Source organism: Boleophthalmus pectinirostris, unplaced genomic scaffold, assembly GCF_026225935.1.
Source record: "Boleophthalmus pectinirostris isolate CB_2022bp ecotype Guang Dong unplaced genomic scaffold, ASM2622593v1 HiC_scaffold_5, whole genome shotgun sequence".
In the NCBI taxonomy this organism is placed as follows: domain Eukaryota; kingdom Metazoa; phylum Chordata; class Actinopteri; order Gobiiformes; family Gobiidae; genus Boleophthalmus; species Boleophthalmus pectinirostris.
Genome location: NW_026571404.1, coordinates 29,194,016 through 29,221,933, shown reverse-complemented (window position 1 = coordinate 29,221,933; position 27,918 = coordinate 29,194,016). Strand labels below are relative to the sequence as shown.

Below are 27,918 nucleotides of genomic sequence, written 5' to 3'. Positions count from 1 at the left end.
GCGGCTGAAGGTGAGTCTGTTCTGTGCATGTATCGAGCTGGAGATGGTTAATGTGAAACTTTTGAGAGATAAGTCTGCAAGTCATACGCAGAGACCGTATAGCAGTCGTAGCTTATCAAAGTCATATTAAAACAATTTGGTAATACCGTATACCACGGTAAAATACTGAGAAGGTTTAACAGTATCAGCATTTGGATACCGCCCAACCCGACTTGCATTATATCACCATGGTAACTGCCAAATATTCCACCATAAACATACAAGCAGAACTCAGCGTTAGGTCACTGCAAAGCATCAATCCACACATTATAGATCAGCAACAGCAACATTGCAACCACCAATTATTATTGACCATTTCTCTGTGCATCACCACTTTAGTGTTGTTAGTGGACTATTTTTATAGATACTGACCATTCCAGCCGGGAACACCCCAGAAGAGCTGTAATTTTAAAGATGTTCTGACCCAGACATTTAACCATCACAAAAAGGCCATGTCAAACTCACTCAAATCTAAACTGGCCTATTTTTCCAGTCTCCTGTTTCTAACCCTTCTCCTCCAAAGTTATTTCTCACTTTCCTTATACATTCTGAGCATTGTAATTATTCGCCGTGATGAGTTCATGAATGATTTTTACAACAGTCAGAGGCCAGTGTGGAGTTTTGCCATGATGATGAAAAAAGCTAACAACAAGTAACATGCTAACACATTTCCTAGTTACGGGACTGCCATGTCAAACTCACTTAAATCTAAACTGGTCTATTTTTCCAGTTTCTTGTTTCTAACCCATTCTAGGGAGCCCACCTGATGACGTACGTGAAAAAAGATACTAAATCGTCAAATGACTGTTTCGTTCCTACGTTTTAGCTAATTTGTTTCCACGTTTTAGCTAATTCGTACACATCACCGGTTCATCATCAGGTTATCCTGTTGGTCCGAAAGCCCATTAGTCCGACCATACACACACATAGTAGAGATGCATGGATGGGTTGTAACGTGCTGAGGTAAATTCGTGGCTCTAAACGAACCAGAATTTCACCCACACTCCGAATTACAAACGGTTTGTCCTCAGCATGTTACAATGCATAACCTGTAATGATATGTATGAATTGGCTAAAACGTGGGAACGAACGAACAAAACCGTGGGAACAAATTACATATTGTGGGAATGAAATAGGAATTTGAGGCCACGATTTAATACCTTTCTTCGTGTACGTCAGGGGTGTCAAACTCATTTTGGTCCGGGGGCCGTATCCAACCTACTTTGATCCCAAAGGGGCCGGATCGGAAAACTCATGTCATATAAACCCCAAAAATAACAATAAGTTTAAATATTTGTGCAGAGAAATGAAAATCTATTACAGAAATCTTTTTTAATTGATGAACTCTTTCTTATTATAATATTATAATATTATGAACAACCTGAAACTTTAAGAAAAATTCAATTTCAACACAAAGTTTTAACATGAACTTGTATGCAAATAGGAAGCAGTCCATTTTTGTTGTAAAATCCTGTGCTCAGCTCCACTTTTCTCATGTTGGACATTTTTCTGATGAGGGTGTCACGGTCAACAGTCAAAACGATCGTCCTTTAAGAGCGTTTGGAAAGAGACTTCATTTGTGCTGCTCTGGTGGGAGGGGCCACGCACAGAGACACTGGAGACGCTGCTGTGATAAACACCGCAGAAAATTAACAAGATTTTAATAGAAAATATAATTAAAATATTTTAGTAGAAAATCAGCCAAGAGACACATTAAAGGTCTTGGAGGGCCGGATCTGGCCCCCGGGCCTTATGTTTGACACCTGTGGTCTACATCATCGTTCGGGCTCTCTACCATTCTCTTTGAAGACAAAATGTTCAACTGCCTTATACAATGCAAGTTTGTTTTTACTATTGCCACTGTTTTGCAGGTGGTCATAATGTTTTGCTTGATCAGTGTATATGTACATTAGATGAAGCAGAACGTGGTAAGGTTAAATAACTTAAAGAGTTCATATTGCACTATTTTCTGGTCTATGTTATCATGTTTCATCATCAGAAACATACCTGGAGTTGTGTTTTGTTTCATTCACACATGTTAAACACAAAAACCCTGCATATTTAGGCTGGATTCTCAAACAGAAAACACTCTGCTCCACCTTGTGATGTCATGTGGTGATATGATAAGTACTCCACTGTGTTTTAAAACTCCATACACCTTCACGAGAGTCAATATTCTAACTTCACAAGGCGGATTAAACATGTGAATCAAAGTGTGAATGAAATAAAAAGCAGCTACAGGTATGTTAGTGACGAGGAAACAACATTATAACATAGATACGGAAATTGAATACTATGGGCCCTTTGAACTTATGTAATTGTAAGCCTTTTCCACTCTTTATTTAGTTCCATATCAAACTCTGCAGTCTCACCACAATAACATTATTCTGAATTACAACTACAGTATATTCAGTGGGACCACCTCTGACTCTTTTGAGGAAGAAAATGTCTTAAAAGCATTCCAGCAGCGCTCCAGTCATAATAACACTCATTTTGGTTCTTCAAATCCCACTTTGAGATTCCACACGCCATTCACTATATCTATTTACAGGTCAGACTTAAATACGAATCTTCAAATGTCGTGGTCATATGGCGTCCGACTCAAAGCGTTTTTTGGAGAATTTACGTGGTGGAAGCTGCAGGTGCTCCCGGAAGCACTGAAAAAGCTCTCTCAGTATGAGATGTAGCATGAAAGGGAAGTCTTTTATGCGCTGCACTTATGAACAGTTTGGCCTGTAAAGGATAAATGCGTTCCATCTCCACAGGGTCGCATTCAAGCTCTCAGAACGTATAAGAGCAAAGGGGAGGTGGAAACTGTTACATAAATATGTCTGCGAGGGCTGCAGGATGAATTGAAATTGAGTCAAAATTGGAATGGACACAATTGCCAAAAAATTGAATGTCTCCTCAAACAACAAAATATCTTGCCTTTTTCTGCAAGAAAAACTGTTAAACCTGTAGTTTGGATCTGTACACACGTGTTCTGAAATGCATGCTTGGGTACTACTCACTTACATTTACTTGGATAACTTTTTGAAGACATTATACTTTTAAAAGAACTTTTCTAACGCAATACTTTTACTGTTATTTGAGTAATGTCTCTATTGAAGTAACAGTATTCATACTTGAGTAAAAGTGTTGGTTACCCTTCCCACTGTGAGTAAGTTTACAAGTGACAAAAGCTTTATTTTGACAACATGAAATGATTTTAACATTTATGTTTCTTGCACTGCTCCTTCAGATATAATGTATTTTTTACTCATTTTTGTGTCTGTCCTTTGAAAGTATCAGATGTGCATTAATTTAGTTTTTTGTACTTCCAATTACATTAACTTTATATAAATTATAAATTATAAATCAGATATTAAGTACTTAAGTTCCTCTTACCTGACTAGTCATTTTCCCTACTTTTTATTTCTACTTGAGTATTATTGTTTTTGAAGTACTTACTACTCTGCCCAACTCTGCTTAAATGTGATTCTCGCATTAATTTGTCAGTTCATATTTCACTGCTTTTGTCAGTTCTTCTGGATGTGTTTACAATGTCAACTTTGAACAAAATTCTATTATTAAAAACAAATTGCTAATTGCTCATTTAAAAGCTTGTCAGAAAATCACAATTAGATATTTTTTTCCCAAATTCTTCTTCTCTAACGTCTGCTCTTTCTGCCTCTATAGACTGTTTTAGTACATGTATTGTTTTTGTTGATTGTGGTATTTTCTTGGCAGGTGATTTTAAGATTAACAACATGACGGGGGTGATCTCCACTGCCAAACCTCTGGACTACGAAAACGTGACCAGCTACATTCTCAGGGTGCAGGCTGACTCCATGATCGTGGTCATGTCCAACCTGCGCGTGCCTTCTAAATGTAAGTACCACTCACGAAGAGGTCCATATCCAAAGTGTAGTACCACATATTCAGAGCTATGGTAGTGCTTTTGTGAGTAGGTGTAGAGCAGAATACAGTTAAAAGGATTCAGTATTTTGTTCCACCTTTTGTTCACCTTGGTATAAGTATTTCACATTTAACTCAAATTAATGTGCACTTTTGGAAAATGTACATAATAAACTTTATTTCAGTTTTCAACAAGGCAGTTAGGCGCTAGAGCTCCCTCTGCTGTCAGTAACGAGAATGAACAAGTAAATATTGAAGCCCTTTATCTTCATGGTTGCTTTGTTCATAGAGGCATGCATTTGCTGTGAACACAATTTAATTTCAGAATGTTTCCTGTGATGGTTCATGGGCTTAAAAACTGTGTAGGAAAAGTCCAAAGTTTATCTAAGATGCAACTAAAGCACTTTTGAGTGTTGTTTAAAATTTAACAACACCTCAAGGACAGACTTTTCTATGTAATGTCCTGTCTTAGTTTGGTCCTGGTTTAGAAACAGTTTTAAGTCTCAGTGTAATTTTGGTTTAGTCTAGCCCTGATCTAATCTAATTTTGATGTGACAAGTGTTAATATACCCTTAAAGCATTTGAATAAGGGAAATTCTTTTATCAAGTGGAAGTACACATGAAATTTTTTGGCAAAAGTAAATTGAATTCTGGCAACTGGACAAAAGTCTTTTTTTCTTTTGCGAGGGAACCTACATGGACGACTGAAAAATCACAGACATAAATTATGATTTGGCTGGAAAAATATTCAAAACGTAAAGATAAACCTGGTATTTTTGTGAGACAAAATTGACAAGATTGTGCACACATGAGGAAAATGAGCTTGTGAGATTATTATTTTTTTTGCTTTGGACAAAAAAGGGTGAAGCACAGTGAGCTAAACCTCCTAGAGAAACATCTAGTTCCTAAAGACAGTACTATAATGACAACTAAAATATTAAATGAAATGAATAAAACATTGTTAGACCAAATTTGTTAATTGGATAGCACAATTTAGACTACATTTTTTAGGTACGTAGATGGGATTAGCCTTCATTGCATGTTTTTGTTGATGGAAAAACTGCAATACTGAAGGGAAACCTATCTTTAGACACAGTACAGACCATGTACAGTCTCCAGGCCATTGGGACTCAAACCTTTGACCTATATGCTATGGGGACAGTGTGTTCATCGAAAGTGAGACAAAGCCTGCACAATTACTCCCAAACTGCATTTAATGAATGACACCATTTGGACCAGTGGATCTTTGTCAGGTCATGGTTCTCAGTGTGTGCCACTCCCATATACCAATGTATTTTCCGCACTATAGGGCTCTAGATTATAAGACGCACTGTCATTGAATGATCTATTTTCAAAGTTTTTTTACATTTAAACCGCACCAGACTATAAGGTGCATTAAACGAAACACTAAAGTTAGATAAGTCAGTCGAGCTTTATTTAACGCATTCACAATAACTCTCAACTTTGTTCAAATGTAACACGTAAAAAAATACTGTCTGAGACGCTAAATGGTTAGTGTATTCACAATAACTCATAATTGTTCAAACAACTGGGGGATTAGGGCGTCCAGCACGCCCACATCCCTCTTGTCATTATCCGAGTCAGTGTCGTTACTGTTACCTGGCAGTTGAGTGATGATTCCGGTCTTGGTGAAAGCTCGGACCACAGTTGATACTGATCCTTAGCCCAGGCGTCCATGATCCACTGGCAGATAGTGGTGTAAGTCGCTCGGCGCTGTCTCTCTGTCTTGGTGAATGTGTGTTTCATCCACTGCTCCCACACAGCTCGCAGTTTAACTTTATAATAGCCTTGAATTTAAAGTCCGCGTTGTAAGCGTGTCTCTTGACAAGTGGCATTTTGATTTTAAAAGGAATCACAGTATGTTTTACTCTGCGATGCTCCTGACTACGGTAGCTGTAATGCTGCAAGTGGTGCGACTTTGTAGTTTACTAAAGTCATACTAAGACACCCGAATAAATTCATATATAAGGCGCTCTGGATTATAAGGCACACAGTCATTTTTTGATGAAATTAAAGGCTTTTAAGTGCGTCCTATAGTGCAGAAAATACAGTAAATCTTCTGCCCGTTGATCGGTTGGCCAGTTCCAAAGTGAGCCACAGGAGATGTCCACACAACACAATATATAACACAATATACACTGGAAATCATAAGCCATTCCCCAAGTACATTAATCATATGTTATCATAGGTCAAGTAAATGACATTAGATATAAACATAACTTTATAAGAAGTGTTTCATTTCATATTCTTGATTTAGGCCACTAGGGAACAGAGTTTTTAAGGAGTAAATACAAAAACTTTCTCTTTATAGGAGCAGCCTGTTAATAACCCCTCCTCTTCCTGGGAGCTTCACCTGCTCTAACCTCTTAGGTCTCCATTTCTATTGTTGCTCCTATGTTCATGTTTGAGTCTTTGGTGCCATAAATGTTTTTCTTACAGGCCAACAGGCTCCTTGAAACGTACTCAGGTGTATTTAAAATATTCCGCTCAAGGAAAAGACATTGAAAACATCCTATGAAAGCAATGGTACATTGTGAACGCAGATCCATCACTGCAAAATGTGTTCAAGGAGCCTCCTCAAGCAGTGTACAAGCATCCTCCAAACTTCAGACAAATGCTAGTTATGTCTGCTCTAATTTCACCCAGAAACTGTACATTTTTAGACCTTCATTGCTGCTGGTTATGTACACAATGTTATTTTACTAATAAATGTAAAACGTGTACACAGCCAACCATAGGGAAGATTATGAAAATCAAAGGAACATGCTACACCAAAAATGTCATTTACTGTATTTTTCGCACTACAGGACGCACTTAAAAGACTTTAATTTCATAAAAAAATAACTGCGCACCTTATAATCTAGAGCACCTTATATATGAATTTATTCAGGTGTCTTAGTACAACTTTAGTAAACTACAAAGACGCACCACTTGCAGCATTACGGCCACCGTAGTCAGAAGCATGTGATTCCTTTTAATATAAAAATGCCACCTGTCAAGAGACACGCTTACAAGGCAGACTTTAAACTCAAAGCTATTATAAAGTTAAAGTGCGAGCTGCGTGGGAGCAGTGGATGAGAGAAGGCAAACACACATTCACCAAGACAGGGAGAGAGCGCCGAGCGACTTACACCACTATCTGCCAATGGATCACGGACGCCTGGGCTAAGGATCAGTATCAACTGTGGTCCGAGCTTTCACCAAGACCGGAATCATCACTGAACTGTCAGGTAACAGTAACGACACTGACTCGGATAATGACAAGAGGGATGCGGGTGTGCTGGACGCCATAATCGTCCAACTGTTTGAACAATGATGAGTTATTGTGAATACACTAACAATTTAGTGGTCTTAGACAGTATTTTTTATTTTTTTTTTTTTTGCGTTACAGTTGAACAAAGTTGAGAGTTATTGTGAACGTGTTAAATAAAGTTTGACTGACTTATCTAACTGTTGTGTTTCGTTTAATGCGCCTTATAGTCTGGTGCGGTTTATATGTGAAAAAATTTCGAAAATAGACCATTTAATGACAGTGCATCTCATAATCCAGAGCGCCCTATAGTGCACAAAATAACTTTTAAAATGCCCTTGTGGACTTAGTTATGTTAGAAAAACATCTAGAGCACTAAAGACTCAAATATCTGAACATAGGAGCAACATTTGAAATGGTAACCCTGTAGCTGTCCATTTTAAGGAAGCACAGCACCTAATCTCCTCTGTTAAATATAGTGGTTTAGAGCAGGTGAAGCTCCCAAGAAGAGAATGGGATATAAACAGGCTGCTTCTACAAAATGAAAGTGTTTTTTTTTTTTTTTTTTTTTATATTTATTCTTTAAAAACACTGGTATTGAGAGTGCAGGCTTTGTCTCACTTTCTATGTTGACAGTAGTCTGTCACTGGTAGCTTTGCACCAGTGATGTGTGTATACCTATACCTTTTATAACAGTGTGTTCACCACCATGCCATCATGCTACAACATATGCCGACATTTTACTACACATGTAAAAACTTCCATTACACTTCTACATAGCTCTCATCCATAAATTCCCAGATTCTAGACTACTGCATACTCCAACACAGTCAGTACCACGAACATAAACATATAATCCAATATCAATTTTTTGTCTTTATTTTTATTCCTGCACTCCGACATCCAGTAACAAAATACAACTCGCTGTTGGATACATTTCTGTCCTAACGTGATAAAACTGGACTATTTATTACATGCACCTAAAAGAGCTCCTTCATTATGGAGACTGTATTTTATTCAATCATTTATGCTGTGGCTGTGACCATCCATAAACATGATGAATAGCTTTCAAACTCTCGGCCAAAACTCAAATTTTGTAAATCACTGTATGCAGTTTTTTCATGTGGACGTCAGGGACTGTCGGATTTATTTATTTTTTAATGTTTTTTTTACGAGTTTTTCCAGACAACAGTTCAGGGCCAGAGTGGATGTAGCTAAGAACCAGCCCATGTTCAGTCCATTTTATGCATTTATGAATAATAATATAAAAGTCTGCTAGCATATGCGCCCTCCTGTACATACTAATAACAGTAATTACACAACATGCTTTCATCATAATTGCTAATGCACTTATAAAAGACAAAGCGTTCTCCATATGCATGTTTATGTCTTGGCCTTTTCTTCTTCAGACTTTCTTCGCATGTATACTTTCTATCTGTTACTTAGTTTTAAAGGCAGTGGTGGAAGTGGAAGTGGTGAACTCTATTTTGTTACTTAAGTAAAAGCACAGATACTGGAGCAAATAATACTAAAGTAAAAGCAGTATCACCTGAAAAAATCAAATGAAGTAAAAGTGTAAAAATGTACTTAAAGAGTAAAAAGTAAAAGTACTTCACGCAGATTTTGAGCTCTAATAAAGCTTCAAATGTAGTGATTTTGACTTATGCTGAATTTTGTTCAACAGAAACAATTATTTTCCTAGCTATTTTTATTTGTATATTTTTCTTTACTCAAACACAATGATGCAAAATAACCTTCTTCTGCGTTTGTAGCAGCCAGAGTACTGTAGATATGTGGAGACACTTTTTAAAATATTCCATCCAGTCCTTGTATTTGCAGAGGTCGCTGGTGCTAGGCTAGCGCATGTCAATGGCCATAGTTAGCCTGCCACTAAAAACAGTCTTACCCACTACACAGAGCACGTGAGGCAAATCTATTATTACACCAGACTGTCAATGTAAATGTCTGTGTCAATAGAATAATTTTAGAAATAAAACCAACCTTGCATTTGAAGGATTTATGTCTGAGCAGCAGCAGTGAGTTGTACTTCCTGATAGAAAGCTCGGTAGTGGCGGACTGATATCACCTAGCACCAACTGGCTCTGTAATAGTTTGTTTACCTGCAGCTGCCATAGCGACACACAGAGCACATGAAGAAGCCTGTTCCAGTTATGGCCACGTTCATACCATCACAACTAACTAGAGCAGATTAAAATTCCACTGCTGCTGAGAAAATATTCCCTCAACATGTGACAATTCATGCGATACAAGATTAGTTTTACTTCTAAAATTATTCTTTTGACACATTCACATGGACAGTCTGGCGTAATAATAGATTTGCCTCGGGTGCACTGTGGAGTGGGTAAGACTGTTTTTAGTGGCAGGCTAACAGTGGCCATTGACATGCACTAGCCTCGCACCAGCGACCTCTGCAAATACAAGGACTGGATGGATTATTTAAAAAAGTGTCTCCACATATCTACAGTACTGAGCTGTCCCTTTAAGTGCAATACTTTACTGCTTTTACTTTAAGTTTCACCACCGTTTAAAGGAGCTGTACATGTACTGTCTCAAAAAACTTGGGAAAAAAAAGTTCATTTTAAACTGTTAGCTATGGTCCAAAGTTATTCCTCATTTACCTTATGCATTCACAGCATCTTAATTTTTCACTGCAATTAGTTTATAAGCACTTTTCATTTTCAACTTTCAGAAATTACAGTGGTAAAACTAACAACAACTAGCATTCTAGTGATGCACTGTTTGATTATCAAACAATAAAACACTGTCTAATGAGATGCTGACAGTACGCAGCAGACTGACTCTGACTTAAAGAGCTGCTTATACAATAAATCTGTGCTGGGACAAGACGCATTTTGCTCAAATACATGGGGAAACATTGGGTACAGGGCCTTTAATGACTTCTAATAAGCACACTATTGTAAAACTGATCTCGCGCATAAATCTGGCTTTTGTGCTCAACTCTTTGTCAAAATGAAAAATGTGAACTCAAAGAAAATGTGTCACTAGAGCTGAGAGCGTGGACTACTGCTCTGGCTTTGTCCTGCTGTGAAGAATAAAGGATTCAAATGAGACTGCCCATCACAATACCGCTAATGCCTTTGAAGAATATATTACTTTTTATTAATAGTAACACCATTTAGTAACTACTAATCTGACACGTTTCTTTGTAGATTTTATAATTTCTCAGAAGCTCGTGTTAAAGGTCCTGTAGTACACAAAACTGACTCTTTTGAACTTTAAGCCATGTTATAATGCTGCTACCTCATATTTGTAACACCATTTGGCAACTTGATGATGAGGTGTACTACTCTTTAGTGGCCATTGCTATTGCTTAACAGCTCAAGTTTCAAAAGAAGTTTGCAGCACCTGAATCGTGCTTAAACATTCTGATGTAGTCCCTGGCACGTAGCACCTTATTACTGTGTGCCATATGCTTCAACTCATAAGAACTAAGGTAAAGGAGCCATATGTAGCCTATACTCTGCAGATTTTTATTTATTTTTTATTACAGATTTTTTAAATAAGTGGACTAAGATAAAGTGATGTCACCCGTAGCGTTGGACTCCAGTCAAATGAAGCTCACGACGCAGTGGAGCAGTAGGAGTGAATTTGGGGCCAGTTCCATATTAGTGTTAAGAATTCAATCAATTTAAGTTTATTTATATAGCACATTTAAAAACAACTACAGCTGACCAAAGTGCTTCACATAAAAGTCAACAAAAATATATACAGATATACAGATAACACAATACATGTGAAAATACAATAAAAACACCAAGATATCCTGCCTAGCTAGTATTAAGGGAGAAGAGGTGAGGTTTCAGTCGAGACTTAAACTGCATTACAGACAGAGGATGTGACAAAAAGAGGAAGGCTGTTCCACAGTCTGGGCGCTGCCACAGAAAAGGCTCTGTCACCTCTCATCTTGAGCCCAGTTTTGGGCACGACCAGCAGGAGCTGGTCAGCTGATCTCAGGGCTCTGGGAGTGTAGGGCTGCAGTAATTCCCTCAAATAAACTGGACCCATAGAGTTTCAACATTTGAACACAATCAATAACATTTTAAACTGCACCTGATAAGACAGGGAGCCAGTGCAGGTTGCACAGGACAGGTGTAATGTGTTCTCGTCTCTTAGTATTTGTCAGCAGATGAGCTGCAGAGCTGTGGACATGTTGTAAGCGCTGCAAGGAGTCCTGGTCCAGCCCTACATACAAAGAATTGCAATACTCCAGGCGCAATGTTACAAACACATGGAAAGTTTTTTCGAAATCCACCTCAGGGAGGTAGGGCTTTATTTTAGCAAGCAGCCTCAACTGAAAGAAGCTGGACCTCATGACAGAGCTAATGTGCTTGTCCGGTTTGAACATAGAGTCCACAATCACCCCAAGATTCCTTATTGCCGGAAGACAATAGGAGGACAGAGGACCAATCACATGGTCCTGTCTAAGCATTGGGTTAGTTTGCCCAAACACCACAATCTCAAATGTATTATATTTTAATTTCAGTTTTGTTACAGTACAAGTGTTATAAATAAATCTACTAAAAGGCTATTTCAAAAGAAAATCTAGAAAAAGAAATTGGATTTTGAGAACTAGTATTAAGTTGAGTGTCCACACCAAAGGATAAATGGAGGCACCAGAGAAGTAATACAAATGTCTTTTCAGTCATTATTAGCATGTTTTAAGTCAAGAGAGACACCCAGAGGGTTAAGTGTCTTCAGAACCTCCATAGTCTACCTTTAACCTGCCCTGGGCGTTAGCGGTAGCATCTACAGGTCCTCATTATGGAAAATACAGATTGGTATCAGAACAGTGATTTGGTCTGAGTACTCACCGATACCAATACCTGAAAAATGTGCTGCATCGGAGCTTTTGCCGATACCAGTATCAGTATCAAAACAACCCGAGTAAGAGCTATTTGGTTTGAGTATGTTTGTCTCATATTCAGATACAAAAGGTTATGTTTATGAAATATAAAATCTTACATGCTGTTCATTTTGCAGGTAGCACTTTTATTAAATGTGTGTCAGGGAGATTTGAAAAGCAGGCAACTGGAAAAGACTATTCAGTTTCCAACCAGAAGCCTTTTTTTATTTCTGAGGCAACCACTGAACCTGAGCTGTCCACATCTTAAAGAAGAGAGGATCAGACCAAGTTAGCTGTTATTGTGACAGAAGAGGTGTTTCACAGAGTAAGTACATAATGCCCAGAGTGACAATAGAGCAACTTCAGAGTCTCACAAATAAACGATGACGAGCACAGAGAGGATCAGCTCAAGTTCAGTGCTCGCCTTAGAAGTGGAAAAGGGCCTCTGGCTGGAAGTCAAAATGTCCCAACCAAAAAAAAAAAAATCCTCTACTTAACTGCTTTTCAAATTTCCTCAATTGAAGAATACATGACATTGATAACTGTTACTACCATTAAAGATGCATATTATGTAAAATCAACTTGTTGTAATGTCATCAGCGTCTTACTTGTATCTTAAAGGAACTGTATGTAAGATTTTGACTTACTAAACATTCAAATCAAATATACTTTAAATACGCCAAGAATTATAATGCTGATTTATCCCTAATTACAAATAAAGTTTAAATGCTGAAATCCAGTTGGTTTAAACTGAAAATGCCTCACTAAACTAAAGCACCCACATCAATCTCTGCTTCTCTGGCACAGTGCGTGAATTCTGGAGGTTCTGTACTTTCATATGAGGGATGGCGTGTGTGTGTATTTGTACGTGTATGTGTCCTCGGCCTGCAGGTTTAGGCAGTTGTGATTGTAGTACCTTTTTTTAAAACAGTATAGGCCACCACACTACTGGATTTTTCAGTCTCAAACCATTTTTAAACATGCAACAAAAAGTGCACACTACAGACACGAGGAGAATCTTATGAGATTTTAAATCTCCCATCGCAAAGACTGCTGCTGATGTGGCTGTGGACCACAATCATAAAGTTGTGAGTGCAATTGCGTCAGCTGTTTCCTGTCTAGAGTAAAACAACTTGCTTTGAGACTCTTGAGTGTTCAAAAGATCAGAGCGCCGCACTTCTGGTTTAGATGCAATTTTAAACTGTGTTGTTATTATTATTTGTGAATTGTGGAGCAAAACTTCAGATGCATGATTTTTAAAGCATAGAAGGTTGGAGATAAAGTAGGAAGTAGTGTCACTATTGTTAATCTGCAGCTTCACCTCCATCCACGGTGTGTTGATGTAAACAAACACATGAGGAACTACTCTTGCCTTTTTACTTTTAAAGAACGCTTTAAACTGGATTAACTGTGCTGTTTTGTAGACCTGATGTCATTATTTGAATAATATGAATTAAAATGTTGCAGTTTACATTTACAACTTTACAAGAGCTGAGTTGTAAAGTTTCTTTTTCTTTTTGTTTGTATCTTGCGTGTCTGTATCCATCACTCCGTCTGCCTCTGACACTTATGTTTGGTGGTTATGATCTGACAGAGCAGCTCCACCACACATGAGGAGCGCAGTGGCTTCAAAATCATACACGAAGACACAAAGTCAGGTCACTCTAAAATCACCCAAATTCTCCTGTAGTGTGTTACAATTTATGCATGCTTGAATAATCCTGTGTTGGATTCCTGTATTTGAGACTTGAGTGCTTAAAAAATTCCCATTTTCACCTACTCCCCATCTCCTCTATCTCTCTGCTCTTAACTTGTGATTATTGGAAAAGGTACTCACTCACTCTGGTTAACTTAATGGACCTGTTTATGTTACTAAGATGTATTCGATCAATATCCAATGTAAAATAAAAAATCTATGTGTCACATCTTCTTTAAACACTTGCAGAGATAATATCCTCCTCAAGACACAACACAGACTTATTTCAATCACATCAGTACCAGCTGTAACAATTCTCCAATGTAGAACTCATAGCACCATTTCACTTCATGTGATTAGGCCTTTAATCTACATCCGCTAACAAAACAGCAGAATCAATAGGACACACTAACAAGCAATTCTGCACATGTTTACAAGACTCTACAGATACACACACAATCAGGAAGAAGGGCAAAAATCAATTAAACATGTTTGCTAAATGAAAATGCACTCCCAGCCACCGGGCGCGCCTTATTCTACATTAGCAGCCATTTTTCCTCCTAATGGACCCATTTCTTTTTCTGCATGTGTATGAGTACCTGAACAGGAGGGTGGACACGGCTTCATATTTATGCTTATAGGCTATGATTTATTTTTATTCGGGTGGATACAGAAGAGGAAGGGAGCTCTTTCCAGCCCCCCTTGAATCCTCCTTCTGTGCTTAACATCGCTGCTTTTGTCTCCATAATTCGATGTGCTGTGTAGTTTTTTCTGTGTGCCTGTTCTCCGGGTGCTCCCTTAGCTCCCAACGTGAGACGACATTGCATTTTTGCACAGCGCCAGAAGAAAAATGGTGCTTGACAGTGCACATTTTTTACCCTAACCTGCTGTAGAGGTGCGGACACATATTTATGATTTCTATGCAAAAGTGTGTAGTCATGACAAATTACGAGGTAGCGGTGTTTACAGTAAGAATCTGTGTCTTAAAGGCGCACTGTGTATCTTTTCTGGTACAGAGTCTGCCATCTGCTTGTCTCCATTGAGATTTTGTTGCTTTTTCTGAAATGTCCCAGTGTGGCATTAAATGTAAATTTACTTTCTTTTACTCAATAACATGGCATTTATTGACTTAAAAACTTTCATTCTAACTGTGAGTGGGCTTACCTCTCCATGGATCTGACATGTAACTTGGCCCTTTGGCGTCGCCTGCTCTCTCCATAGAAATAAATATGCATAATCCCCATACCAAGGGCATAAGTTTGCATAGGGATGGTAGGGACATGTCACAGCCAATATTTGGGGAAGACAAAATAGTCCCTACCAATATTTGCCGTTTTATTTTAATAAACAAAAATAAAAATTTATTCAGATGTTTTTCCAAACTCAGTAGTATTGATTTAACACGTTTTAGTTACATTTTGTTTATTAGACGTTCCGAGATGTATTCAATGATATGACGACAGGGTTACCCGTGCCGATATTTCATTGGCTGCAACAGAGTGATGTCATTAGTGGTGCCAAGAGCCCAAACTGAAAAACTTTTCAAAAGGAACTTACTTGGCTTTATCTTCAATTAAACTTGCCTTCTAATGAGTCGCTGCGGAAAAAGAGTGACTATCACCACAAGTGCACCTCCCAAACGGAGCCCTACTCATGTGCTGTCAGCAGCCCGACTCTACTGACAATATTCCATGGAAAAATGTATGAACATTACTTCACAAATATCTCATCACCAACAAGCAAGGGAAATCTACTACAAACTTCTACATCACTGTTATCTGCTAAAGAATCATCTTAAAAGGGTAATGGACACAAACTGTACATTTTGCGAACTGAAAAATGAAACCACCTCTCACTTATTTTGGACCTGCCCAGACTCTGTGTTTTTGGAAAGAATCCATAAAACATATACACAACTTCTTATCCCATTTTACCCTTTTTTTTTATAAAGATGTGCTGTTTGGTTTTTGCAGTGTGCATCGTACAAAAAGTAAACAATATTACATAATTAATCTGTTAATCAAGTAACCTAACAGTTGGTTTCATGAGGGGGCTTGTCCCATACTGTTGAACATTCCAGACCCTATAACCCTATTCCAGAAAAATCTTTAACCAAAAAAATACTTAAAAGTGGCAGCTAAGCTAGTAATTTAATGTAAACTTTTCTGCCCCTTTCATACTTTTTCTTATTTCTTACCTTATTGGCTGCTGCTCAAGTAATAATTTCCAATAATGTGAAAGCAATTGCGAGTAGAACTTTTTTATTGATGTTCTAGTGTAGCACCATGGGTTATGGGGGGAAGAAAGTCCCAAAGAGTAAATGATGCTCCTAAAGTTATTACGCTTGGGAAGGTTAGGTCTTAAAATATAGTCGTAGAAAGCAGGATTTCATCAGGCATTTTACAAAGTACATTTTACACCTCTATATTTCATTCTATAATTGGTGGGTAAACACAACAGAAAATGGTAAGCTTGTTTGTCTGTTATTGAGAATATGGTTAGGGAGAAGTCACAGTGACTTTCTCAGTCTTTAGTTCTTTCTGGGTATATTTACAGTAACCTCCTCATTACTCACTCAAGAGTTGACAGCTGGAAAAAAAAACAAAAAAACTGCAATTCACACTTTACTGTAAGGTCAAGTTAAGTCTAAGTGATGGACAGATCTGCTTTCGTTTCTGAAGTTTTAGCACAAAGAAGCAACAAGAAGTAAATTGTTCATTGCTCTGAATGTGTATGCCAAGAGTATGCCAAGCTTAGCGACTACATCAATCACACTTATACACAAATTAGTTTCAGTCAGGCAAGTGGGTGGACTGCAAGAAACTTGTGAATAGTTCAAAAGTAGACGATAAAATGAACTTTGGAACAAAAATCCAAAGTACACGGCTAAAGGGCAGTATTGACTTCTAACATAGCTGCTTGTACATTCATTCCTACAGTAGAGCAAATACAAATGCACTGTACGTTTGCGTGCGACAGTAGCTCAGTTGGTAGTCCTCTGATCTGAAAGTTGTCGGTTTGAATCCTGCGCTCTACATAAACATCAATAGTTGAGTGGTCAGATCCCGCTTCCATAGGTGAGTGCTGCCGTTGTGTCCTTCGGCAAGAGACTTAAACTGCTTTGCCCCCAGTGTCTGTGCACACTGGTGTATGAATGTGTGTGTGAATGGGTGGGTGGTTTCTTGATGTAAAGCGCTTTGAGTGCCTTGAAGGTGGAAAAGTGCCATATAAAAATTTGACCATTTACCATGTGTCCACTCAGCCTACAGAACTACATCTATTATACTGCTTTCTCAGATTGATTCAACCAATCAGAAATAGCTCATGTGAGGAAGAAGCTGTATTTCAGTCAGTAACAGTCTTTAGTGATAGTGAGGAGGTAATGAAGAGGCTGGGGTGGCTGCCGGCTCTGCTGCTGTAGTGGAGGAAAAGAAGGGAAGAAAGAGTGTGGTGGTGACTAGTGGACACTGGGAGAAAATTGACAATTATAAGGAATGTGGTATTGTTCAAAAATTTTTTTTTAAAGTACTATTTATCCTAATTTGCTTACATTTTCACTAGTCATAGAATGCAAATGCTAGCCAAGCTGGCACCACCTAGTGCCTCCGCTCAATTTCATTTCTCTCCAGCGACTAGGTCAGGAATTGGAATACACTAGACGGTTTGCAAAACCGTGTAAGTGTATTCATCGCATCGGTCAATCAGCGAAGAGCTGTGTGGTACAGCACAACAATAAACAAAGCGGTCAAGATGGATGTAGACAAAGCCATGCATTCTGTGTTGGCAACGATTCCCAAGGATTTAAAGCCGGAACAAAGAGAATGTTTGGTGAATTTTATCAAGGGGAAAGACGTTATTGCCCTTCTTCCTACAAGATTTGGGAAAAGACTAATATACCAGTTAGCGTTGTTCGCCGCGATTGGTTAAATAAGAAAAAGTACCTACCTACTGTTGATCAAATGAATCCTAATGTTGCGATGTCAGATGGTTTCCATGAAATGAAACCAGCTAATAAATCAGGTTATGCAAATGCATTATACCTCTTAAAAATAAGATAAAAATTTGTGGTGTACATAAAGGTGCACTGCATAACATTTCTAATGGAGACCTGATGTCTCCATGGAAATATTATTGTTTTGTCTAGAATGTTCCACAGTACAGATTAAACCTATGACATCACATCTATCACAAGAGAAACAAACTGGTTACAGCACTACGCTACATTGCAGTTCAGATCTTCAGTCGCTCCTATTCTCAGAAGGAATTATTGTATTTTTGAGCAATAGAAACACCCGTCATAAATAAATACTAGATGGAAATGTTAATGTCATACCATGGAACATTCCACGGAAAGCAGTGACTACTTGCTTACACACACATACACACACACAGACATACACAGTCCTTTACTTGAAAAAAGAAAAGACAAAAAATACTTATTCAATTGGCCAATATTCAAAATCTACTACTCAAGATAAAAAATTCATTTCTTACTAATTTTGATTTATTAATGTAAATGGTAAATGGTCACATTTTTCTATAGCGCTTTTCCACCTTCAAGGCACTCAAAGCGCTTTACAACAAGGAACCACTCACCCACCAGTGTACACAGACACTGTGGGCAAGGTGGGTTAAGTGTCTTGCCCAAGGACACAACAGCAGCATTCATCTGTGGGAGCTGGAATCACACCAGCCAACCTGTGGGTCAGTGGATCTGACCGCTCAACCTGTGATGTTTATGTCGAGAGCTGGATTCGAACCGCCAACCTTCAGATCAGTGGGCGAATGCTCTACCAACTGAGCTACTGCCGCCCATGTAGTGTGTTCTTCAGCTTCATTATTGAACTAAACTGTCCCTGGGAGGTACTCCACAAGATCCAGGACTTGGCACAAATGAACAATAAAACCAGTCTGACTAATTGACAGTTGATGTAATGGTCACTGACAGAGCTCTCCTCTCGTGGTGACCCCATCCTCATACAGGGCCCCCATTTTTCAGAACGGGTGCACACTGGCCAGAAGCTATCTATTACAGACAGCTTTGTGGACATGCTATCATTTTGAGTTCAGGAATATTTGGGGGAAACATTTTCAACTTTCCTTTTGAAGTTTCGACCCAGCTAGTATCCATGAAAATCATATTGATGTCAGCATTTCTAGAAAACGTGTGGTTGTAAATGTATTAACTTTGGACATATCACAACTAGGAACCATTATTGATTGTTGCATCTACATGTATTCAGATTTTTTAAGTTTAATTTTTTTTCTTTTTTTTTTTTCAGCCAACACAGCCAAAGTATTCATCGAGGTGCAGGATGAAAATGACCATGCTCCAGTTTTCTCCAGAAAGCTCTACATCGGGGGAGTAACAGAAGACACTAAGATCTTCAGCTCCGTACTCAAGATAGTGGTAAGTATTCTATTCTTATTATCACATTAAAAGTTCTTCTCTCAAACTGAAAACCATCTGTTCCACCTTGTGATATCATTTGGTAATACAGGAAATGCTTCACTGTGTTTTTAAACTCCCTGTATCGTCAGTAGAATCATTTTTATGATATCAGCCCTGGAATTGCCGATCTCTACTGAACTAAAAGTCAAATGTAGCTGTCAACTTGAAAACTGGTTCATGGCATCTCATTTTTGACAGAAAATTGAGCTTTGGGGATGTAGACAGACTAATAAAAAAGGGTTACTCAAACATGTGTGAATGAAACATGGATTAAAGCTCACAAGAGTCCATTTATTGTAATATAGGGCCATCACAAAATGTCTGTTCTCTTTTAAACAATACACCACAGCATAAATATAACTTAATGGATTAGCCTGAAGATACAAAACTTATGTAGCATGTCCTCATTAAGAAAATGGCTGCACTATATATAGGCACAATGTATTAGGACACAGCTTGAAGTGTGGACTATGCCCACACACTAACCAGGAAGTTATGTTCATGCTAAGATGGGTTCTTTCCAATAGAGCTCAACAGTGATCAACCTGGTTCTGGAAGTAAATTTCTCATTAATTTTGCCAACATACTACATACATATAAAAATTATGCATTATAACTAATGATCTCAAGACCTATAATTTCATTTAAAATCTATTTCTGAAAGTTTATAAACTTTATTTAATATTTAGCCAAATCTTGTGTTTTAATAGTTTTTTGGACAACTCCCTTATTGATATTAGTTACCACATAGCTCAGACATGTCAGACTCAGGCCCAGGGACCAAATTTGGCCTGCGATATAATTATATTTGGCTCACAAGATCATATCAAATATGTATTAGAGCTGGCCCTCCAGCTACAGATAGACTATAGAGACATTATTTATTTAAAATGTTGTTATTATTTTACATTATGCTTATTATGGATTCAATGTTTAGCAAAACTTTTATTAAACATTTATTTTAATAAGAAAATGTTTAAGATTACATATCTCGAAAGAAGAGAAAACATGCAGATATTGTTGAAATTTTTCATTAAATATTTAGTTTGGCTCACGACTTAATCCCAGTTTTGAATTTTGGCCCCCTGTGAATTTGTGCTTAGCCTCCACAATGTCAATGAATTCTTAATATTTGAAATATTCTAAAAGCCTATGGGAAAAACGAATAGAAAGTTTACTTCTGGAGTTTTTAATTTGTGGAGTTGTTAAGTTCATTTATATATACAGTCTATGCAAATATACAGTCTCTGAAATGAAGAGACATATATTACTGCACTGCAAATAAGAAAAGAAAAGTTCTGTGTACTCAAATCAAGATAAATATAACTTTATATTTATGCAGTTAATACTTATTATCATATTTAAGATTTTTGTAATTTTTTTTTTTACATTTATACCAATACAAATCCACAGGAAAAATTTCTCCTTACATATGTTGCTCCTCTGCTTGCACTCTTCCCAATGAGGTCACTTGAGTGAGCCTTATGCAGGCCAGGCTCTGCAGCTCCACACTCTCCCGTCTGCCACACTCACCTCAGGGCTCCTGTTATGAGACACTTTGATTTCCCTCTGTATCTGTGGACACATCTCTGCACCGGGCTGTGGGTGCTGCTCCGTGTGCGCGAGTGTGTGTGTGTGTGTGTGTGCGTGTGCAGGTGGGATCAGAGCCACAGTAATCCCAGTGGAGCATGGAGCCACATCCTGTTTGACAATAACAACACTGTGCCTGGGTACTACACAAGCAGAGTGACTAGCAGGTGTAGTTTAGCATGTGTACATATTTGAAATACTGCTTCCTATTGTGTGGTGAACTGGTGGCCCCCTAGTGGTTTGTGTTGGAGCTTGGTGGTTCAGTCCCCACTAGTACTACTACTACTACTACTACTACTACTAGTAATAATAATAATAATGCATTAGGGAGGTATGAAGGTATGGGCACACAATGTATTAGTAATGCATTCTGCTATTGTGTCCTTGGTCGAGACACATATTGATTTTATTTTCAGTTTCAGGAATTCCTTATTGTTAAATTTTTTATGATATGAGACACAACATTGGAAAACTTTTCTGTCCAACAAGAAATAAGATAGTTTTTATTTTATTTTTTGTTATAACATTTTGAAATCACCAAAAGTATAGTGAGAGTAAATTAGCATGGTTATAAATGTAATGATGTAATTATTATTTTTATTTTGTAGTGTTTTGTTGTGTTATATAGCTGATTCATCAGCCAGTTTCACTTCGTGGAAACCGTCTAACCTCGCAGTATTAGGATTCGTTCGCTCAACAATAAGCGGGTACTTTTTCACTTAACCAATCACTGTTATTTGGTCGTGACATATGTAATGCGCCAAATCCCATAGTAAGAAGGGCAATAATGTCTTTCCCCTTGATAAAATTCACCAAACATTCTCTTTGTTCCAGCTTTAAATCTTCGATCTCAGGAATCATTGCCAACACAGAATGTATGTCTTCGTCTACATCCATCTCGACCGCTTTGTTTACTGTTGTGCTGTATCACAAAAGGGACCCAGACAGGCGCTTGAGTTTGACATCATGGCTTCGTAGCTCTTCACTGATTGATGTACAACTTCCTGGGTTCTTGCAAACTGTCTAGTGCATTCCGATTCCTGACTTCCTAGTCGCTGGAGAGAAACGAAATTGAGCGGAGGCACTAGGTGGCGCCTGGCTAAATGTTATACAGCCATCAATACAATTTTAATAATAGCATTTCAGCGAGAGTGGTTCGTGCATGTTTGAGCAGTCTTTAATTCACTAAGAAACCTTTTTAACAATCAGCTCCCACCCACTAGTCTGTATGTACTTTGTTCTCCAGTTTTATTTTCTTAAGCCGATATATGCGTTGGATTCAGCAGCATTGCGTAGTCATTTTGGTACAGATGAAAAAAAAAAAAAACTACTTCCTAGCGTGATATGCAGCTATACATCGGAGGTGCTGACAATTTCACGGCTCTTTGTTGTGATAACGTTTGGAGCGACATCAGCTCCGATTGGGCATGCAGGTTAGCAGACCTTTTTCCTTTTATTAAGTCGTTTTAGATCAATATTGTGATTTAAAATGTCCAAAATATAACTGAATGATCCATGAGGGTCATAGATTATAACTATACAGGTGACACAAGCACAGCAGGTCTTCTTTAAGATGCTTCAACACCATAATGCTGATTTGCAGTTACTTACAAACTGATAGTAACATCAAGCGGTGTTAACTAGTATTTATGTTCGAGCTTCTTTATTTATATTCAGTGAGTTGGTTTTGTTGCTGCTTCTGGAAACCGCTAAAGTGCTAAATTACAGACCAAGCATCAACAGTATTTTCTCAGAATGCATAAGCCAATTTCGTTCTTTCCTAGTGCTCGTTAGGATGTAAATGTCAGTGTGATCATTTTGAGCAACGTTTTTATATATTTTCTGTTCTTTGCACTAAATCCATCATTATACCTTTTGTTTATCTTGAATGTAGAGGTAAATACAAAAAAACTTTTTGAAACTTAAACTTAGAATAGAAAATGGCACACTATATAATGAGCAAAGGTAGCTTAAGTGTCTTGCCCAAGGACAACACAGCACAAGTGATTAAAATAACATGCCTATATATTAAGTTTATGCAGTGGTGGGAAGTGACGAAGTACAAACATAAAGTTATACTGCATTTAAGTAAAATGTGATGTGAGTTGTTGTTTTTTTTAGCACATTCATGAGAAGATCCTGGCTAAAGATTTTAAATAAAAGTTTCAGTTTTGAGCAAAGCAAAATAAATAAATAGATAAAATTCATAGTAAACTTAAGAAATATATTCATATTGTTACTGCTAACTTAAAATCAGCACAATTCTTTATCAATATCACTACATTTAACACTTAAACATTCAACGTCTATGCAAATTCTATCATTTTTTTGGCACTGTATATGTATTTTTACTTAAAGATCCTAAATTACATTACATTGACATTGAATTGAGTTATGTTTCATTTACACATGTTTAAGTAACCCTTTATTATTAGACTGTTGTCATCTCCACAGCTCAAAATGTTCTTTTCCATACTGTGATATCATGTGGAGGTAGTTTTCAAGTGAACAGTATATCTTTTACCTTTAGTTCAGTAGATATTGGCAATTCCAGGGCTGAAATCACCCAATTGATTCTAGTGAAGGTGTATGGAGTTTAATAATATGGGCCTTTTAAAAAACAAAACAAAGTACTGCTTCCACCACTGTTATATAAAATTGCCTTATTTTGTGCTCCCGTTATCTTTTTAGCTCAAAACACCAGCACTATCACAGCTTTCAGGCAGCCCCAGAACTGTCATGGGTATTGCATTTTGCCTGCAGCTCAAGCCATCCTCTCATAAGATTCACTGAACAAGAGGTGAAGGTTAAACTCTGACCTGAACTCTGAGTAAATACAGGGTAGCATCACCACAGCATTTTACAGCACCATGCCTTTTAGGCTCATGGGGAACTTCAGTTATGTTTTTTGTTTTTTTGTTTTTGCAGTGAAATGCAGTGGACATAGTTATTATGAAAAGTAGTTCAGAACATATACTGTAAGAACTAAGGGACTAAAATCTATACAATGTGGCACAATCAGTTTTGTTTTTGTTTAAAGGGCCCATATTACGCTATTTTATGATCTATGTTATAATGTTGTTTCCTCATCACAAACATGCCTGGAATTGTGTTTTGTTTCATTCATACATGTTTAACGCACAAAACCTACATATTTAGGATGAGTTCTTCTCTCAAACGGAAAACACACTGTTCTTGTGATGTCATGTGGCAATACAGGAAGTGCTCTTTTGTGTTTTAAATCGTATACACCTTTATTAGAATCATTTGGATAATTTCAGCCCTGGAATTGCTGAACAAAAAGTAAAATGTAGCTGTTAATTTGGAAAACTAAATTTGGGTCCTCTTCTCAAATCAACAATCAATCAATACATTTCACATGTTTAAACAACCATTATATGAAAAAGCAGTGCACCTACCTGATTTTTACTGTCTGAAAAACTGAACTACTTCATTCTAACTGGGTTGCACAGGTCCAGTTATTCCTCACTTACCTCATGCATTTTGAGCATTTTAATTATTCACCACAATGAGATGAAATGCTTTTCATAACTTTAGAATTAGAATTTAGAATTTCCAATATGGACAAAAATCACCTAGATGCCCTTTAAGCCTGCATTAGAATTCCTTTTTTTTCCCCAAGACTTACTTTTCACACACATATTAGTTTTTTAATAAAAGGTTGTACTTTTCCTCGAATGGAGCAAATACTGAAAGCTGAAATGCCATTCCGTTCTACAGCTATAAAGGGCTTTGGCTTTCTAATTTAATCACGTTTCTCTCAAACAGAATACTGAAAGGTTGTTGGCTTTTGCAGAGTATAAAACAACCTTTGCAGCACCTGATTTAGAAAGCTGTGTGCGCATTGTTACTGTAACTGTAGCATTCTTTGTGTATTCCATACATGTATTTCTTCTCCTCCACCTTTGATTTTTCCTCTGAGGAGCTCAGACAGCCTCCTTAACCTGCATCATTATGTTCTGTTGAGATCCAAGTGGAAGCCATGTTTTCTTCAAGACTTCAGATGCATTATTGATGTGCTGGAGCCAATGAGGAGCCTGTCGGTAGCATCACAAGGAGAAGATGTGAAGATGAGAAAAACGTCATATTAAACTTTAAAGGACACATTATGCAAAATTGAGCTTTTTGAGCTTTTACCATCTTATAGCATTGTTCTTCTCCCTGTGAGTGTTCAAAAACATGCGTCTTTGAATTTCCCAGGGTTGTTACATAACAGGTAAAAACGTGGAGGTCTCCTGAGCTTTTTGTACGTCCATAAGTCATTGCTAGACTAGTCGTATTTCTGCCCTCAAATTGTGTCCATTATAAGTGCATGCTTTTGTTAGTATGTCATAAAATGTTGGTAACCTTAGCTCTGGTTTGTTTATTCAATTGTAATTCCCTCCTGCCAGTAGATTGCAGGCTCACTCCAGTTACTAGTATTTGGAGCGCATTTGTGGGAACATGGTGGCTATTCTCTGTAGATAGACAGTATTTTAAGGTCTAAAACATGAAATGCCAAAGCAATCATGTTTAAAGGCCAAAAACAATATAAATAATGCATATGTGTCCTTTGAGGAACTTATCATCAGTCTGTCATTGGAGGTGGCTTATGTTGTTAAACAACACAACACAAGCTCAAGTAAAGTTTTTGATGAAACAGCGTACAGGGTTGTCTCTTGGTTGAATGCTTTTGGAGCTCACTAGTTAGTTAAAAAAAAGAGAGAGATTCATGGAACTATTTTACAAGAAGCTTCAAGCTAGGACTGGTTTGTTACTATTTGGGCAGATTGCATTATATTGGTGATTTGGCCTATAATTGATAGTTGATAAGCACAGAGGCTGTAAAATACAGTTAACATGTCTTTTACAACTAGACTATTTTCTGTTTTTGTTCTCAAGTTGGCATATCTGTGCTATGTTATTTTCACATTGTGCATAGGCTACATAGAAAGGCCTCCTGTTCCTTTTGAGCACTCTCATGATGAACATGTCAGAATCATGCCAGGCTGCTTTGTTGTTTGACAGAGTTTCAGTGTTCTAGTTTCTGCCAGGCTGGAGATTCACCAAGTCACGCCAGGGGAATGAATGCACCGAACATGGAGAACTGCATACACTCTGACAACAACTTTAGTCTTCACATTAAAGGCACACTGTGTAACTTCTAAGGTGAAGGGTCCGCTTCTTGCTTGTCTCCGTAGAGATGTTTTTTCTTTGCCTGGAATGTTCCACAGTAGGGCATTAAACATACCGCCTCTGCATCTGTTCAATTGCTGGTGTATTACAGTTCAAGATTACCACAAAAACATGAATTCTGTCCATATGTAGGCTTGCTTCTCCATAGATCTAACCATTAACCTGTCTCCATTGTGATCACCCAGTTTAATTTCATACTGTAACTCTAAAGCTTCTTCGTTAAATGTGCACTTGTTAACTTTTCTGGAGATGAATGTGACACCATCTTCTCTCTATTCCATAGGGGTTAAACACATATTGAAAAACATACATTATTACCCTGAGTAAATTCTCCGCAGATCGGACCTGTAATTTTGACTGCCAGTTTGTCTCCATGGAGTTAGATAGGTTTAATACCATTGTTGCATTTTGTACTTGAGTTAATCATCAATCAGTGTTTAATTTGAGCACAGTTCAGTAATCTGCACATTAGACTTAGACAAACTTTGATCCACAAGGGAAATTACTTCGACACAGTAGCTCATACATCACAATATATTATAATAACAAAGAGCAACAATATAAATGACAATAATAAAGTAGTAAAAATAGCAAGAGACTGGTGTCAAATTATATAAATATAAAGGTATATGTATAAGTAATAAGAAATGTAGCAATAAAAGTTATAATAATATATCTTCTCACATCTCTCACTCTTCAGAGCTCAAACCACTAGCTCCTCTGGTACAAGTCATTTAATAGTAATCCATGAAGTTCTTCTGTTCTAAAGTCTGTACAACTTTACCCCACTTGTTCTGAACATTCCTCAAATTGCTACCGCTGCACAGCTTAGAAACGTCAATGCCGACTACCACTTTTTCTCCACTACCCATGGGCCAGCAGATGTGAACCTTGCTGGCATTTTGTATATTTTTCACATATATATTAATATCAAAAATACCAAGTGTACGGTGTCTGAAGCATTTAAAAACTCTCCATAATATAGTGCCTTAAAGATTTATGATGGCTATCTTAATATTTAACTACAGTACATAACGTCCGGTTGTAAAATACCCGACAAAGTAGCAGTTCATTTAAGGATACACTGTAAAAACTGGTGATTGGTTCTCCATTGCTCATCCTATCTGAAGTCCAGTGGTGAGAGAAAAACTCAACTTTGTTACTTAAAAGTACAGATATTGGAGCAAAAAAAATACTCAAGTTAAAGCAAAAGTATCACATCAAAAAATCTACTTAAGTAAAAGTACCTGTTTATAAATATTTATATAAGAGTAAAAACTAAAAGTATTTTACGCAGATTTTGAGATCTAGTAAGGCGTCAAATGTGATTTTGTTAAAGATTGATTAATATTTTGTTTTAGCTGTTTTTATTTGTCTATTTTTGTTTGCTCAAATGATTAACTTGATAAAATGAACTCTTTAACTTTTCAGTCCTGTTCAAAATGAGCCAGGCCACCTACTGCCTCCACTCAATATCATTGGTCAGGAATCGGAATACACTAGATGGTTTGCAAAAAGTGCGAGTCCGGGCACCAGCCAATCAGTAAAGAGCCATACATTCTATGTTGGCAACGATTCTCGAGATCGAGGATCGAAGAAGAGAATGTTTGGTGAATTTTATTTGTTATTGCCCTTCTTCCTACGCGATCTGGGAAAAGCTTACCATATTTTCTGGGCTATTAGGCGCACTCTTAAGCCTCTAACCCCATAAAAAAAACGGCCGCACGCCCCGCAAGCCAGAGCGCCCCATACACGAATCCAGTCGGGTGTCCCTGCAGGACTTCAGTAAACTACAAAGCCGCACCACCCGTAGAGTACACAAACACACAGGGAGCAGACAGCAAAAGCGCAGCGAAACACTCCCTCAGCCACACTCATCACTCCACGCGGAC

General features: G+C 37.7%; 1 protein-coding gene across 1 annotated transcript in view; it reads left to right on the top strand.

Moving 5' to 3' along the window:
• Nucleotides 1–27,918, top strand: part of pcdh15a (protocadherin-related 15a) — a 412,089-nt gene that overhangs the window by 319,244 nt on the left and 64,927 nt on the right. The window contains exons 25-26 of the mRNA XM_055162873.1: nt 3,769–3,909; nt 19,071–19,198. Of these exons, the coding sequence (XP_055018848.1) occupies nt 3,769–3,909; nt 19,071–19,198 (269 nt within the window). The remainder of the gene's footprint in view (nt 1–3,768; nt 3,910–19,070; nt 19,199–27,918) is intronic.